This window comes from Camelina sativa, chromosome 18, assembly GCF_000633955.1.
Source record: "Camelina sativa cultivar DH55 chromosome 18, Cs, whole genome shotgun sequence".
Classification (NCBI taxonomy): Eukaryota; Viridiplantae; Streptophyta; class Magnoliopsida; order Brassicales; family Brassicaceae; genus Camelina; species Camelina sativa.
In genome coordinates this window covers 4,593,495-4,610,807 of record NC_025702.1, presented here as the reverse complement: position 1 = coordinate 4,610,807, position 17,313 = coordinate 4,593,495, and the positions used below count along the sequence as shown (strand labels likewise).

General features: G+C 36.9%; 2 protein-coding genes across 2 annotated transcripts; one reads left to right on the top strand and one right to left on the bottom strand.

The window, feature by feature from the left end:
* Positions 5,257-8,109, top strand: LOC104760527 (zinc finger protein NUTCRACKER). The gene is made up of 3 exons (XM_010483470.1): positions 5,257-5,618; positions 6,074-6,470; positions 7,045-8,109. Exons 1-3 carry the CDS (start codon positions 5,480-5,482, stop codon positions 7,913-7,915), a joined length of 1,407 nt encoding a protein of 468 aa, XP_010481772.1. The 5' UTR covers positions 5,257-5,479; the 3' UTR covers positions 7,916-8,109.
* Positions 14,073-16,029, bottom strand: LOC109130466. Its single transcript, XM_019240036.1, has 3 exons — positions 15,483-16,029; positions 14,673-15,427; positions 14,073-14,513 (listed from the first exon to the last, which is right to left on the bottom strand). Exons 1-3 carry the CDS (start codon positions 16,027-16,029, stop codon positions 14,073-14,075), a joined length of 1,743 nt encoding a protein of 580 aa, XP_019095581.1.

The following is a 17,313-nucleotide window of genomic DNA, read 5'->3' as shown; positions in this document are numbered from 1 at the left end:
AAGATGAGGGTTCCATTTTAAAGTGTTCATTTGGATGTTCTTCTTTAGTGATGGTGCAATTTAGAACGTTTAGTTTGGAGTTTGGACTAGGGGTGGATAAGACCAATACGGTTTAAGGTTTGGTTTTGATTCAATTTTTTTGGTTTTTCAATTGTTATATAAAAGTATAAAACCATTGGTTGTTTGGTGTTCTTTTTAGTTTTAAAACTAACTTTTAACATATAAATAAATGAATATGTTATTTATTGTCAAAATTATTATTAAAAAGATGTATATCTAGTTTGATAATAAGTATATATAAAATTAAAACTATAATTAAGTGAATTTTGGTTTATTTAGTTGCGGTTTATTTTTTTGTCCACTCCTAGTCTTTTTAAACTAATAAGGCAATGATATTCATGCAAGAAAAAAAGAAATTTTCCTACGATTGGTATGAAAAAAAAAAAGAAATGTTCCTACGATTGGCATGAAAGCTTATTATATTCTTTTTCTTGGGAAAGATTGGTGATTGCAAGCATGACATTTACAATGTTTCAAGCATTTGGGAAACGCTTTGGCACAAAGCTTCATATCACAGTTTATGTTTTAAGATATGCTTTTACGAGCCATGAATTAAGGGATCAAGTTGGATGCCAGAAAAGAAAATACAACTATGGATCAAAGTGGGCCAAAGTTTGACCATATTTGATAAGGTCCGATATTATATAACTTGTCTTTTCTATCTGTTGTTGCTCCATCCATATGTATAGTCTTATTAACGTCAATGTCTTATTTTATTATTCACTTCACTCAATGATTCAATTGACAGTGAGGGAAAATAAGAAATAGTTATTATTATTTTTTCGACTGTGAGCACTATATTTAACTAAGAAATCTAAACAACAGAGATTTTCAATACGATATTGAATTATTCTGACTTCTAAGTATATATAATGGCAAAATGAAATATTTAATTATGTGTGTGACAGTTAACAACTACTTATATTTTTTAGAGATAATACTATCTATTTCTCTATTAGCACTAACTAATTAATGGATAGACCGAGTCTCTATCAACTTTGTGGAAAAGGTTGGGGAGTGTGACTTTATCTTTTAGTTACTTTTATAACCCATGAAAGAGAATCTTAATTAAGGTCCCGTTTCATTTTTCACACGAAGTTGCATCGAAAAGTTAACAGGTTATATAGACCCTCTACTTGCTAAAAAAATATATATATAAAAAATTCAGTTTTTTTCTAACATAAGAAAATAGGACTATCGTATTAATAGCTGTTAGTGATATTGTTATATTCCCTTATTCAGGAACCAAAGGAGCAGGTGTTCTCAACTCACACAAAACCAAAAAAACACATGTGATGAGACTTATTTTATAGTTCTACTTCTTGTTGTAGTGTTTTGGCTAAAAACATAAATGAACATAAGCGTTCACCCATTCAAACTGTCTCTTATTAGCTGAATTGAGGTGTATTCTTTGGTCTGATCTGATTTTCAAGCTGCTATGTATAGCAACAATTAACATATTTCAAGTAATCTATATATATGTAACGTTAATTCATCTCAAATTCTTGTTCAAAAATCATGTGTGCTATATAATCGAAAATTCCTTGAAAATCATACAAAATAAGACCAGCTAATTCATTTAATGTATAAAACCACATGTAGTAATTACGTTCACATCATCACCCTTGATCGGTGGTCTTCCTATATTAATTTTTTAGCAAGCAATATTCAGTTTTATTAATTACTTTAGGATATATATTGGATTATTGGTAATATAAAAGTCAAGAAACAAAATGGTTTTTTGTCTTGTAATTATTGTCTATAGTGATTGACCTTATGTATTGGATTGGTCACTATATGAGTAAAAACAAGAACGCCATTATCATTCACTAAATGACATATGTATACTTTTAACTCTAATCGTATCTTATTTATATGATATATATCGCCAGATTTTAATGCCATGATGAATCTATTATTTGTCTTCTTTGAAATGTCGTTTATTGATCGCAACATTGTCCATTTATACTTACTTTATACTCGTCTACATATACTCATACGACCCCTTAACTTTGAACCCTAATTCTAGACTATGAGTCAAACTCAAACCTTAAAACAAATTCGCACTAGCCTGAAATTTAATGACCGCTAGCTATAGCTATAACTAGCCGTATGATATAGTCTCTTTTTAGTTTGAGGAAGTTCTAGCGTATTTTGGAGCCATTTCGAGAAGTGGACACTCTATCTTTCCATTCAAAAATGGAACTAGAGATTCTAAAAACGCTGTTTTTTGAAATACTACCTAGTTAGCCGTATGTATTTATGTATATATGATACGTATACATACGCATTAATTTCTCTATTGCAAGCTTGGTAAATTGTATATATATATATATATATATATATGATTATATATGTTAGTTGAATAGGGATATCTCTGCGTTTTAACCTAATAATGCATCTGCAAAAAAGTATATATTCTTCTACTTTATTATGAACCAAGAGCATGTGGTATATCTGTAATGTACCCTCTAGATCCACATCTTGTCTTGCTTTGCAATATTATCTATTTCTTTTTATTTTCATTTAACTTCTTAGGAGATAAAATCATAAATTATAAACTATAAATGCTCACACACAAATTTAATTTAATCTTCATCATTTTTTCGAGCCAATATATACTGATTACTTATCTGTCTTGGCATCCTTTTATATATGGGAACAATACTATACATTATAAGGTCTTGAAATTTGTGGGAGAATATTCTGGTGCCACCAGAGTTCAAGAAGAAAAATCCAAAACTTAAATAATAAAAAAAGTTTACCAGTTTTAACACAAAAAGGACACTCTTAAAAACATCATTACATTATGATTAAAGTTTAATTTATACTCAAAAAGAATTGTTAATTAAGTCAGCCCACAAGCAGTCGACTTCCAAAACCTTACCTGCCTTTTGTCAGTTCTATGTCTCACCTTTATTCCTTTCTAGTTAAACGATATAAATTTCACGTCTTAGCTTAGGGCAAGACTAAACTACTTAGATTTAGTTAAATAAATTGTATTTGTTGGATGATCGATATGAATGAACAAAAAATCATGCATCAGTTGCAATATTGACCTCCTAACGGGGGGCATGCCTCAATACATTAAGTGGTGTAGTATATAAGTGTATATGTTCGTTTACATATTATCACATGTATAATAAAATTGTTTCATTAAAACCGGTACATGTTCATGTATAAAGAGAATATATCTTAAGTTAGAGATCTAGAGTTGATTATTTAACAAAAAGAAGAACAAGATAAAATACAGCTTAGGAATTGGCATGACTGTCAATAATTCAATATGTAATGATGATTAATGTAAACTAGAAGTTCAGATTGATGATATTCCAGAAGACAATGATTTACATATAGCATGAGATGTAAAAGAATTTTGCAAAGATGTGTGACCAATATATTCTTATGTTTTTCGGAAAAAATAAAACTGTACTTTAATTAATGTGTTAAATTACAAATATATATATACATATGTATATGTATATACTTTTTTCCAAAAGAAAAATACGCTTTGTCACTTGACTCACTTTCTTAAAGAAAAAGAGGTGGAAAAAAGGAGAAAAATTATCATAGAAAAAGCAAGAAAAACAAAACCATTGTAAGAAAAAAAAAGCAAGAAAAATTATACACTTATCTACCGTTTTCTCAAATCCAAAAACAAATATTCATTACAAGAAAAAATGTTAATGAAGAGATAATATAAATATATAGGTAGGCGAAATCAATCTAAGAATTATATGATCTGAAGAGTTTGATTTCAGCTAACTTCATCGTAGTAATAAAATCACTTTCGTCATAAAGAAAAGTTCGATTTTACTGTCGAGTGAATTCTTAATGAATGTCTAATGTATCTTAGGTATTTTTTGTCGTATGTTGTTGGACTATACCTAAAGAGCACGTGCATGGGTACACGTGCATCGCAGGCTTTGTTCGACAAACAAGAGATGTAACCATCACCGTAGGATCTGTTTTACTTCTTTCACATATACTGATGAATAATTTTGATTCATATGAATGACTATATCTACATATATGATACATATCTGATGGATGGGATTGATCCAGTTGCCTGTGTTTTTTTAAGTCAATACAATCCTTGCAAAGAAACTTGTGATCAAAATAGTTATAATTTCCTTACTAACACTCACTAATTAATAAACCTAAGCAATATGTCACAATAAGCATTTTTAAAAAATTTTCATTTATCGTTTTACTTTTAATGTTAATAAGTTATTTATATATAACCTTCAAAATCAGCATATATGTCTTTAGTTATTCTAACATGGAAACATTTGTACAATTCACAAATCATATAATTTTATGATTTTATTTTGATTTTTGGATAAAGTGATTGTATTTTAGTGTAACTAGATGTATATTGGTTTGTAAACATTATTCATTTTAGGTAAATTTACGAGTACAGAAAATCTTATCTTGGTAAGAAAAGAAAATAGGAACTATAAGTTAACATGAGCAAGAGCTAGGAACAAAAAGTAAGTAATTATTGGACAGAAAAAAATGGAGAAGAAAAGGCAACACAAATAACGGGATCATCATTCTTAATAGAAAAGGCAGAAATATCAAACCTTCGATGTGTCATAACGCACTACCACATCAAAATTCAAAAAAAAATTAACTAGTAGTTAGTTCATCAGTAAAAAATAAAAATAAAAAAGCCTACTCAAACGGCTAATTACATATTTATGCATCATACAACATCAATATTAATCCATATTTTTGTTTATTAAATTGATTTACTGCTTCCAAATTCGAGGCAAGCTGTTACTTTTAGTTTTTTTTTTCATGTTAAGTACCTTTGAAAATGTGGAATTCAAATATCATAACTATACAAACATTAGGAGGTATAAATGATGACATAAAACGAAGACCAAACAAACATATTGTTTAATACTATATTTTATAATTGATAGTGAAACTGCAAATACAGAGGGAGCCTATAATATTCAAGGCATGGCATTTTTTTTGCTATGATGCTATCACTTTCAGCTTATGATTTTCCACCGCCATCCACTTTGCCATCTTAAAATAATCTGATAAAGAGGGGGAAAAATACAATTTAACCTTTTATTTTAATCAAAATGGCTGCAACAGTTTAACAGATCAAGGTAGACACCCCCACACACATTTATATATAGGAACTAATATAGAGTGGTATAGGTTAAGACGAAAGCCATATATAAGTGGAGAACCCAATATATCTTTGTCTTTGTTGTTTTTTTCCTTCTCTCATTCATAGTTAACTTGCAGGTTTCTTAGTATCACTAATCCTTTTCTTATATTACTCTTTTGTCTACTTCCCTCTCTCTCTCTCTCTCTCTCTCTATCTCTCTCTCTCATCTATATACGAAAACATACTTTTAATTTCTCTTCCATATAAGTCAAGAACCCAGAAGGTGACATGACGACAAGTGAAGTTCTTCAAACAATCTCTAGGGGATCAGGCTTTGCTCAGAGCTCATCAACTACTCTGGATCATGATGAATCTCTCATCAATCCACCTCTTGTTAAGAAGAAGAGAAATCTTCCTGGAAATCCTGGTAATTATTATTTTAATTTTATATAAGCTAGCTTGATCATCAACTAAAAAGAAAACCCTAGAATCTTGTTATACTTTTCACCTAATTAATTAATTTTATTTCTTGATCGTTTTGTCCTGGATCTTGACCTATATATACCAAAAGTATTATATAGCTGCACGAGTTATATATGATCATTGGATCATCAAGTTTAATTAATGTGTAGAAGACGAGGCCTTTCTTAATGAAAATGTTTCTATGATCCATATTAAGAGTTCTTTTCTTAGAAATTTTATTGGTTTCAATGAGAATATATATTTACATGTCCTTTATTATTATTTTTGCCCCACAAAGAAAAAGCAAATACATTTTTTTTGACTAAAAATACATAGGCATGATCCGATCTTAAAAAAAAAAAAGTGTTTTCTTATTTGACCTAATAACTGAAACCACACAAATGTAAATGATCCACTTAGATCCGGAAGCTGAAGTGATAGCTTTATCTCCCAAGACGTTGATGGCTACGAATCGGTTCCTATGCGAGATCTGTGGTAAAGGTTTCCAAAGAGACCAAAACTTACAGCTTCATCGACGAGGACACAATCTTCCATGGAAGTTGAAGCAGAGGACAAGTAAAGAAGTGAAGAAACGTGTCTATGTTTGCCCCGAGAAGACATGCGTACACCATCACTCCTCTAGAGCTCTAGGCGATCTCACCGGAATCAAAAAGCATTTCTGCCGGAAACATGGCGAGAAGAAGTGGAAGTGCGATAAATGTGCCAAGAGATACGCAGTCCAATCTGATTGTAAAGCTCATTCCAAGACTTGTGGTACTAGAGAGTACCGTTGCGACTGTGGCACCGTTTTCTCCAGGTACATATCTTTGTTTTCTATCAACCCCACAATTAAACCTAACTAAACTTCATGTGAACTATCTCGAAATACACATATATATGTGTGTGTTGTCTTTTGGATTGATCATATTCGAAAGCTATTCTATAGTAGCTTTAGAGCTGAGTGTCTAAATCTTTGTTTTTGTCAACATATAGTTTGATTAAGTTTTATATGTTTTTGTCATTTTCTATGTGTTTTGTTTTATCTTCTTGAAGTAGGGTAAAGTTTCTCGCTTGGGAAATGTTTTTGATAGTGTGATGATTGTGGCAAAAAGGGTATAAAATTATAATAACCATGATGAACATAGTATAACATAAGCTAGATATCATAATATGTACAAATAAAGCGAGTATATGCGTGTATGGTTCAAAATGGTAACATTACTTTTTTACTTAATATATAACGAAAAAGTGTCAACACAATATTCGATATTGACAAATCAAATAGTTTATTTTTACGGAAATTTGTACTTAGCCGTTCTACTTTTACTGCTGAACCTTAAAAAATAAATAAAAATAAGCGTTAATATAAATGTTGATTGTGGTTGAAACAGGCGTGACAGCTTCATCACTCATAGAGCTTTTTGCGATGCCTTAGCGGAAGAAACGGCTAAGATAAACGCAGCGTCTCATCTCAACGGTTTGGCCGCCGCTGGAGCCGCAGGACCTCTTAATCTCAACTATCAATATCTCATGGGAACACTAATCCCACCGCTTCAACCATTTGTCCCTCTACCGCAAACAAATCAAAACCATCATCATCAACATTTTCAGCCGCCACCTGCGTCGTCCTCATCCCTCTCCCTATGGATGGGACAAGACATGGCGCCGCCTCAACCGCAACCGCAAGACTACGACTGGGTTTTTGGAAACGCTAAGGCGGCAGCGTCTGAGTGCATTGATAACAACAATAATCACGATGAGCTCATTACACAAACCGCAAACGCAAGTTCGACCACTACTACTACTCTCTCTGTCCCTTCTTTGTTCAGCAACGACCAATCACAAAACGCAAACGTAAATGGAAACGCGAACATGTCGGCAACAGCGTTACTACAGAAAGCAGCTGAAATTGGAGCCTCTTCGACGACAACGGCGGCTACCAACGATCCTTCAACGTATCTTCATAGTTTCCCGCTTAAATCTTCCGATCAGACCACCACTTACGACACTGGCGAAAAGTTCTTTGCGTTGTTCGGATCTAACAACAACATTGGACTAATGAGTCATAGTCTTGATCAGGAGACTGAGAACGCTAGGAATGACGTTACGGTTGCGTCTGCAATGGATGAGTTACAGAACTACCCTTGGAAACGTAGAAGGGTTGATGGAGGAGGAGAAGGAGGAGGAGGCCAAACTCGGGACTTCCTTGGGGTGGGTGTACAAACATTGTGCCATCCATCGTCTATCAATGGTTGGATTTGAAACAGTTTAATAAAGTTTCTGAGGTCAATGCATAAATAACGAAAAAGAAAAGGAATCTTTTGTAATTTCCACCATTTTCTAAAGAACACATATGGTAATGGAAGTTGTTTTCTTTTATTAATTCAAGATTTTAATTAAAGCTTATGATATATGTGTAATGTCATCAGTAAATGAATGTCTTAATCTTCAAGATATATTTGACGCATCTCAGAACCAGATTGCATTAACTATATATGTAATCACTGATCTCTCGCATGAGTTCATTTGAGTCGATCTTCTTTGGTTGTTGACAAAAAATATATCAAGCGTTATGGTATACTGAACACAAACACACAAAAAACACACTTGGAACACGCCAACCAAACGCTTTAATCAATCTTATAAAAATATTTGTTTCTTACAAGACTTGAAACTAAGTTCACTCTCCTATCTATCTAACACAACACACTGTGTAGATCTAAAAGAGTATAACCCACACTCACCTTCAAAGCTTTTTGTATTTGTTTGAAGGTTTACAAATCTCACAATCTTTATCCCATGACTGCTAGCTCCTTTTGCGGCTAGCCCTCGTCACTTTATAACCGCACAAACGATCTCTAACCTAGATCTTTGTGTATCCTAACTAAAAAGAAATATTCCTTATCCCTAATATCTTCCCTTATCTCTTCTTATCAAATATACTCTCAATATCTTCGAGTATATCTTGATCTCTTCTTCCTTCCTTCTCACGTATCTTGTCATCGTGTCCACAATATTTCTCCACGTCAGCACGTCATGCCCCGTCAGCATATTAGCCCTCTGAGACACTTCACAGCTACTTGTTACCTTCAGAGCTCTATTGCACTTTCAATCTCCCCCTTTTTGACTGAACTTGACAAACGAGCATCCATCGCATTTAACCTGTCAAAACATAAACAACCATCAACCATCACAACTCGCAAAAGCAACAGAAAGTGAAAAGATCAACGAGTAAGCATTATGACCAGTCAAATTATCCGACAAGCCAAAACAAGTCTCAAGGCCCAGAAAACAATAACCAAAAACAACACGGAGCAGAACAACAAAACATCCAAAAACCAAAAACATAACAGCTCCCCCACCACTCAAACTCCCCCTCAAGCATCTGAATCAAACTCATCTCCCCCTGCTTTTTTGGCACAATTTAGTCAAAAATATCAATAGACACAAGGAAGTATACTCAGAGATGTGACAACTTACCAGCGTCCAAGGCATCTTGCAGAATTTGAATGGCCAACCGGATGGCTTTGCGCTCTGTAGACGATCCAGCCCGAAGATTAGACTCCGTAGGACGTGCAGCAGTCTTCTTACCCTTGGTCTTCTTCGTGTCTTGCGACTTAAGACATGGAACAGGTCGCTGAGATTCCAAGAGCTGATAGATGAGGCTGGGAAACGGTAGACGGAACCCTAACTGAGCTTGCAATCCCAACTATGATCTGATCATATACCATCCTCCCAAAGTAGAACGGAATCTAATGCATGATCATGTAGATCACCATTGCTCTGTTCGTTGAGATATAACTGGTGTTCACCGTGGGAGACCAGTTGCTGCAACAGATTTTATGCAGATCCTTGATGATTGGGTTCTTAATGGTTGTTGCCACCAGCTGCTTGCAGGATTTGACTTCTCCATCTGACAGAAATAGTGCAAGATCCTCCTCCAAAATGGCAGTCGTCTGCTGTCTATGCTCAAAAACATCAACGGATTGAAGACCGAACAGAGCGTTGATACGTCTAGGCGAGAACTCATACACACAGTCCCAAACAAGAACATCAACCGACTCGCCCTCAACCTTAACCGTGGGAAGATTGGCCCATAATTCATAGACAGCCTCTGAATCATAGGTTACTACTTGAGTAACAGTTTTCAACAGCCCATCCCTAGCAATCAACTCATTAGTCTGATCATCAACCCCTAGAGAGAAACAGACCTCTGGAGCAAGGTTCTTTGAAGCAAAGAAACCATACCTATGCGACGCCTCAAAAGACTCGAATCGCTTGGGATCAAAATCTCTTGAACTCGCGCCTCGAGAGGTTGCCGCAGCCTTCTCTTTGACAGTGTGAGGACGTTTGGACTCCCGGTTATCAGGCTCAGCAGAGGTTTGTCGCTTGCGCAGCCGGGATGAGATTCCCTGATTCGACAGAGTAGGCACAGGAACATCACCGGTCAGATCAATCACCGGAAAATGAGATCTTGTCCTTCTTGGTAGAGAAGACGAAGAGTCGCATGTGTCGTGATCCGCTTCGACAGAAACTGGCATGGGTGAGGGATTCTCCGGCACCGGAGGTGCTGTAGTTGATTCATCGCGGGGTTCGTAGATGACCATCGCCGTTGTAGGATCAATCAGAACATAGGGAGACGATGGAGGTAGAGCTGACGGAGGGGTGTGAAGCTCCTCATCCGAGCTAGAATCATAGTGAAAACCGCTAAACACAGATTTCATGGTGATCAAGAGTTAGAGAGCAAAATCAGAGGAGAGAAAAGATTAGTAGCTTAATCGACAAAGATCTGAAATCGCAAGGATGAGAAAAACTCAACCCTAGCCTCTCCTTTTATACATTCTCGTGAAAATCATTGGACTGTAAATCCTCGGCCCATCAACCATCTCAACCCAGAAAACACTCAATGAATCTGTTATGGTACATCAAATCTTTTTTCCTTATTAATCTCAAATGTATTAATCACAAGATCCTAATAAATCACATCCTTCACCCCTTTAAGGGAAAATGAATCTGATCATGAAGCAAAACATAGGATAAACACATCCACTACCGATGAACATGAAAACATCCAGATCGAGAATAAACGCATGTGAGCATAACCAAGTTTTTTTTTTAAATTTTTTTTTTTATTAACAAAAACAGATCACAGTACTAACCATACCTTTGCTGTGTCAACCACTTGGAACATTTACCATGAGCTATCATAACCTTTTGAATTGTGGAAGATCAGAGACTTGATGCATGTGGGTAGTCTTTCACACTGCCATGCCTTTAGTCTGCAATCTAATCCAACATGTTAAGGCAGCTGGAGATTCTCTCTTTGAAGAGCACTATATATATATATATATATTATATATATATGTGCCTCAGCCTTCTGTTAGTTGTTTCACCGACATGAACATCAGTGACATCATATGATATTGTCAATCACTGATATCAGACTTATCACCCAATCAGAGTTTTCCTCTTGAGGGTGTATGTGTGTGTCTCTTTACAGCTCTTTGACCTTCTTAAAACATGACAACATTTGACAGGATGGATAGACCGGCATGACAAGTAGCTATTTCCCACAATTTCTTTCAGAGTGCTGATCTTCTATATATTCTAGGATTTCCATGATCTGTCCTAGCACCCGTTCTTGTCTCTGACTTATGCAAAACAGGTTAGTATTCACACACACCAATGGACTTTCTCAGATTTACAAATCTGTTGAAGTCTAGAGGCTTGGTAAACAAGTCAGCTAACTGCAAATCAGTACTCACATGGTCAATCTCGATCAGTTTCGCCTCAACTAATTCACAAACAAAGTGGTGTCTAATATAAATATGTTTGGTTCGTGAATGCTGAACAGGATTCTTTGAAATATTTATTGCACTCAGATTATCACAATGAATTAAAAGAGTATCAGAATCCATACCATAATCAGAAGCCATTTGCCGCATCCAAAGGAGTTGTGTGCAACAGCTTCCTAATGCAATATACTCAGCCTTAGCAGTTGATAGAGAAACACTATTTTGTTTCTTGTTGTGCCATGATATCAGGTTGTTGCCCATGAAGAAACATCCTCCACTTGTGTTGCGACGATCATCCACAGAACCTACCCAATCAGCATCACAATATCTACTCAAACAGGTGTTGGTATCCTTGGTATAATAGATACCAAAGTCCAATGTCCCTTTGATGTACTTGATGATCTTCTTTACAGCCAGTAAATGTGACATCTTGGGCTTGGCTTGATAGCGTGCACAGATCCGTACTGACAGACATATGTCTGGCCGACTAGCAGTCAAATACAGTAGACTTCCAATCATTCATCTGTATAGTCTCTCATCTACATCCTCCCCATCTTCTTCCTTGGAGAGTTTCTCGTTTGCGCCCATTGGAATCTTTGCTTCTTTACTCTTATCCAAACCAAAACGTTGTACAAGCTCCTTAGCATAGGTACTTTGAGATACAAAGATCCCATCAGCCGATTGTTCAACTTGCAATCCCAAAAAGTACCTTAGCTCTCCCACCATACTAATCTCAAACTCCTGAGACATGCTTTCCACAAACTGTTTTACAAGAGGCTAACAAGTGGAACAAAAAACAATGTCATCCACATAGATCTGTACGAACATCAGATCATTGTTGTTGTTGAGAACAAACAACATTTTGTCAACACTCCCTCGACTGTATCCCTATTCCATCAGAAACGTAGTCAACTTCTCATACCATGCTCGTGGTGCCTGCTTTAGACCATACAGGGCTTTCTTCAGTCGATAAACATGCTCAGGATGCTGCGAGTTCTCAAAGCCCTTTGTTTGCTCAACATATACCTCCTCTTGCAGTATTCCATTTAGAAAGACACTTTTAACATCCATCTGATGCAAAGTGAACTTAAGAGCAAATGTCATACCAAACATAAACCTGATTGACTCCAACCTTGCCACCGAAGCAAATGTTTCATCAAAATCAATTCCCTCAATTTGAGAATAACCTTGAGGTACCAACCTTGCTTTATTCCTTACAATGCAACCACTAGCATCACTCTTATTCTTGAATATCCACTTTGTTCCTACGACGTTGACGTCAGCAGGACGCTGAGTGAGTTCCCAAACATCACTCCGTTTAAATTGTTCCAACTCATCTTGCATAGCAGCAACCCAGAACTCATCACGAAGCGCCTCCTTGTGATTCTTGGGCTCAATAGAAGAAACAAAGCATGCAAATTGCACTACGTCAGAATCTTGAGAGACAAACTCTGGAACGACAGCCTTTTGTTTCTTCCCAACCAGCTGAGAAAAATCAATCTGCTTCCCTCTGGTAACTCTACCCCCTAAATCGCACCTATAACATCAGTAGAGGAGTGATTCCTATGAACCTGAAGAGTCACAGGAACTGAAACAGGTGATGATACAGGCCTGTCAGAGACAACATGACTGGCAGCTTGTGGCACAGACTTCTCAGCATCAGTTACCAGGTCCGTGTCAGAGACAATAGGCACCAGTGCAACTCGTAGGAATGAGGTGTCGTCAAACACTACATTGACAGTCTCCTGAACAGATCGCAGACGTTTGTTGTAGACACGAAAGGCAGTGCTATGTCCATAATAACCTAGAAAAATGCCTTCATCACTCTTGGAATCAAACTTACCCAACTGATCCTTATCATTCAGAATATAGCAGAGACATCCAAACACATGGAAATAGTGCACAGTTGGAGACTTCCCTTTCCAAAGCTCATAGGGAGTCTTACTGGTCCCCGGGCAAACATGCACACGATTGATGATGTAACAGGCTGTGTTCACAGCTTCATCCCAGAAACGATGAGGCACCTGATTTCCATGCAGCATAGCTCGTGCCATCTCTTGCAGCGTTCTGTTCTTACGTTCAACAACACCATTCTGTTCCGGTGTTCTTGGTGCAGAGTACTGATGAGTAATGCCTTGATGCCCACAGAATTGCTCAAACTTGTCGTTTTGAAACTCACCACCATGATCGCTTCGAATGGTTTCGATTGAGCACTTCTCACTTTTAATCTGCAAGACAAGAATACGAAAACACTCAAAATTATCAGATTTATCACGAAGAAACCTTACCCAGGTGTAGCGAGTGTAGTCATCCACCATCACAAAGATGAATCGTCGACCAGATATACTCTGAACTTGTATAGGCCCCATCAGATCCATGTGAACCAACTGTAGAGCATGACTTGAGCGAATGTCTGTTATAGACCCATGAGATGCTTTGATCTGCTTGTCCTTGTTGCATGGACCACATACAAAGTGTGGGTCACCCTTCAGCTTTGGCAGTCCGCGAACAACTTCTTGGTTTGCCAATTTCAACATTGTGCAAACATTCAAATGACTAAGTTTCTGATGCCACAACTCTGTGTCTAACTCCGCAGTGGCATTAAAGCATTGCATTTCAGATTTTCACATATAGCAATTATTCCCAGATCGTCTTCCTCTGAGTTTGACAGACCCTTGTTGATCAACGGCTTTGCAGTCCTTCTTGGTAAAAGTAACATCCAACCCTTCATCACACAATTGACTGACAATGATCAGATTGGCCTTCAAACCATTCACCAAGAACACATCCTTTAGATGTGGTTGAGTGTCACCACTAGTTGCACCCTTTCCTCGGATTGTGCCCTTTCCTTCATCTCCGAATGTGACTCTTCCACCAGCAACGTCTTCTATATGAGACAAATTGTCAAGAGCACCTATCATATGTCTGGAGCATCCGCTGTCAAAATACCATTTAGCCTGATTAACCTCAGTTCTATCTGCTGTGTACGCAACATGACAATAGAGATCATCTTTCCTGACATACCCTTGACTAACTCTTCTAACAGTTGGATAGAAACCACCATTCTGCACTAGATTTGTCACACGATTCTGAAACTTGAAGCATTGGGCCTTATAGTGATTTAGATGACCACAATACCAGCATCCTCTTCTCCTGCTGAGACCAACAGGTCACTGAGCAGGCTGTTGATAGCTATGTGAACCATAAGGCTGTATCCCATGCACCTCATGCTGCATAATCATCTGCCTGGGATGCAGGTTCACCTTAGGGAACTGATTACGTTGACCGTTTGATGCAACAGGTTGTTCTTTGAGTTTCGGCTCAGAGTTCTGCCCTTTAACAAATTGCGTGGACTTGTCAGAGTTGATTCCTTGATACCCCAAACCCCACTTTGCAGTGCTTGATTGTCCAGTACTGAGCAAGATGTCCATATCTTTAGTTCCTTTACTCAGCATCCTAATGTTCTTCAGTTGTTCCTCCAATTGCTTCTCAAGACGCAGAGACTTGGCTTTTTCTTCACTTAGTTCCTTAGACAGCATTGCAATGTTCATCTGAAGCGTATCTCTCTCGACAGACAGCTCACTGTTATCTTGTGTCTTTTGCACAATAGTCTGAATAAGAAGCCCTATCTGATCTTCCATTGACAAGTCAACCTCCTCTCCATCTGAGTCAGACTCAATCTTCTTGTCAAAGTCTTCTTTTAACAACAGAGCTTCGTCTCCTTCATCTTCTTCGATGACTCCCAGCAGAGCCACAAAGTTGTTCAGAATTTCACCTTTGTTATCTTCTTCATCAGAATCACTCTCACTCCATGTGATGTAGGACTTCTGCTTATTTCCTTGTGAGGGGTAATCGGTCTTGGTATGACCAAAACCCTTGCATCCATAACATTGTAGGGAGTGCTTTCGTTTGTTGTTTGGACACTCAGCCTTGTAATGCCCATACCCTTCACACTCAGCACACTGACTTATCACTCTTCCTGATCCCCTTGTCAGAATCAGCACTTGTGAGTGACGTAGTTCCCTTTCGCTGACCTCTTTCCATCTTGCGAAAATACTTCTTAACCAACAGACCAACCTTCTCTTCGTCTTCAAGCTTCTGAGATTCAACAAGCTCTTGAGAAATACCACTCAACCGACTACTATAATCTGCCACAGATTTGGTTTCAGTCATCTGCAGGTTCTCAAAGTCAGATGCAAGATTGTCCAGCCTCGTGCGCCTAACTGGACAAGTGCCTTCAAAAGTGACGACCAGAATGTCCCACACCTCTTTAGCTGACACACAACCTTGAACTTGGTTGAAGATATTTCTTGGCAGAGATTTGAAGATGACAGACAACGCCTGCGAATTGTGCTTGGCCTCAGCCTTTTCTTCAGCTGTCCACTTCTTTCTGTGTTTTTGCACCAGTTCACCATCTTCATTCTTCTCAGTTGGATGAGACCAGCCGTCCTCCACTGCAAACCAAGCTTCCATGTCAATACTTGAGATGACCTGCTGGATCGAGACTTTATAGTAACCGAAGCATTCTGGGTCCAGTTTCAATGGCCCTTGTAACTCAACAACCTCCACTGATTTCTCCATACCCTAGTCGGAAGATCTCACCTGTTGAAAAAGATATCAGAAATTTTTTTTTATCAGGTGTCTGCTCTGATACCAATTGTTACGGTATAGAGAACACAAACACACAAAAAACACACTTGGAACGCGCCAAGCAAACGCTTTAATCAATCTTATAAAAAACCTCGTTTCTTACAAGACTTGAAACTAAGCTCACTTTCCTATCTATCTAACACAGCACCCTGTGTAGATCTAAAAGAGTATAACCCACACTCACCTTCAAAGCTTTTTGTATTTGTTTGAAGGTTTACAAATCTCACAATCTTTGTCCCACGAGTGCTAGCTCCTTTTGCGGCTAGCCCTCGTCACTTTATAACCCCACAAACGATCTCTAACCTAGATCTTTGTGTATCGGGAAATATTCCTTATCCCTAAGAAAATATCTTTCCTTATCTTTTATTATCAAATATACTCTCAATATCTTCGAGTATATTTTGATCTCTTCTTCCTTCCTTTTCACGTATCTTGTCATTGTGTCCACAATATTTCTCCACGGCAGCACGTCATGCACCGTCAGCATATCAGCCTTCTAAGACACTTCACAACTACTTGTTACCTTCATAGCTTTGTTGCACTTTCAACAAGGCGTTTAGAAATTAAAATAATACTGTATTTATTTAATTAATTATTACTATTTTCTAAAAAATTATCAAAAGGTTTAATTGATATTTTAACTTTTACCAATAGTTAAGCTTTTTAAAGTTTTCGTATTCAAAACCCCCTCCCTCCCTTAATATTGTTTTGTTTATGCTTCACTCATCTCTATTATATTCATCTTCTAATTTCACTATTTATTCAATTGGGGTGGGTAATGCTATGTATGGTGTTAAAACTCTTTTCCATGGGATGCATGGTCTATAGTTGAAATCATTTAAATGGGAAGTTTAAAAGGCTAAGGATTTATAATGAAAGTTTGAACATCGTCATTTAACCCAAAATACATAAAGTTGAATAAGTTGTATATATTATCGATTAGTGGATTGATTCACGTATATATTGGGTCAAGGAATAAAGTCATTCAATGAAATAATCTGGTTTTATAGGCATATTCGGTGCAGAAGATAAAGTGAAGATCCATGCATATTCTCCATTAAAGAGTAAGAAAGGTCTTTTCTTCTTGTATGCAAAGAATATACAAAAACAAAAAGCATATATAGAGTGGAGAAGTGGTGGCTGTGGGGACAATGAAAGGTGGAGACTTTTGGAGCTCAATTATTTATATCCTAACCCTAACTCGAAGGCAAAATT

Excerpts from the sequence above, each read along its gene's own strand:
- LOC104760527 (XM_010483470.1), top strand. The coding sequence starts at position 5,480 with ATGACGACAAGTGAAGTTCTTCAAACAATCTCTAGGGGATCAGGCTTT. Across the intron at positions 5,619-6,073 it reads AAATCTTCCTGGAAATCCTG|ATCCGGAAGCTGAAGTGATA; the intron begins GTAATTATTATT and ends TGATCCACTTAG. Across the intron at positions 6,471-7,044 it reads TGTGGCACCGTTTTCTCCAG|GCGTGACAGCTTCATCACTC; the intron begins GTACATATCTTT and ends TGGTTGAAACAG.
- LOC109130466 (XM_019240036.1), bottom strand. The coding sequence starts at position 16,029 with ATGGAGAAATCAGTGGAGGTTGTTGAGTTACAAGGGCCATTGAAACTG. Across the intron at positions 15,428-15,482 it reads TTTTCGCAAGATGGAAAGAG|GAAGAGTGATAAGTCAGTGT; the intron begins GTCAGCGAAAGG and ends CAAGGGGATCAG. Across the intron at positions 14,514-14,672 it reads AGATGATTATGCAGCATGAG|AATGGTGGTTTCTATCCAAC; the intron begins GTGCATGGGATA and ends AATCTAGTGCAG.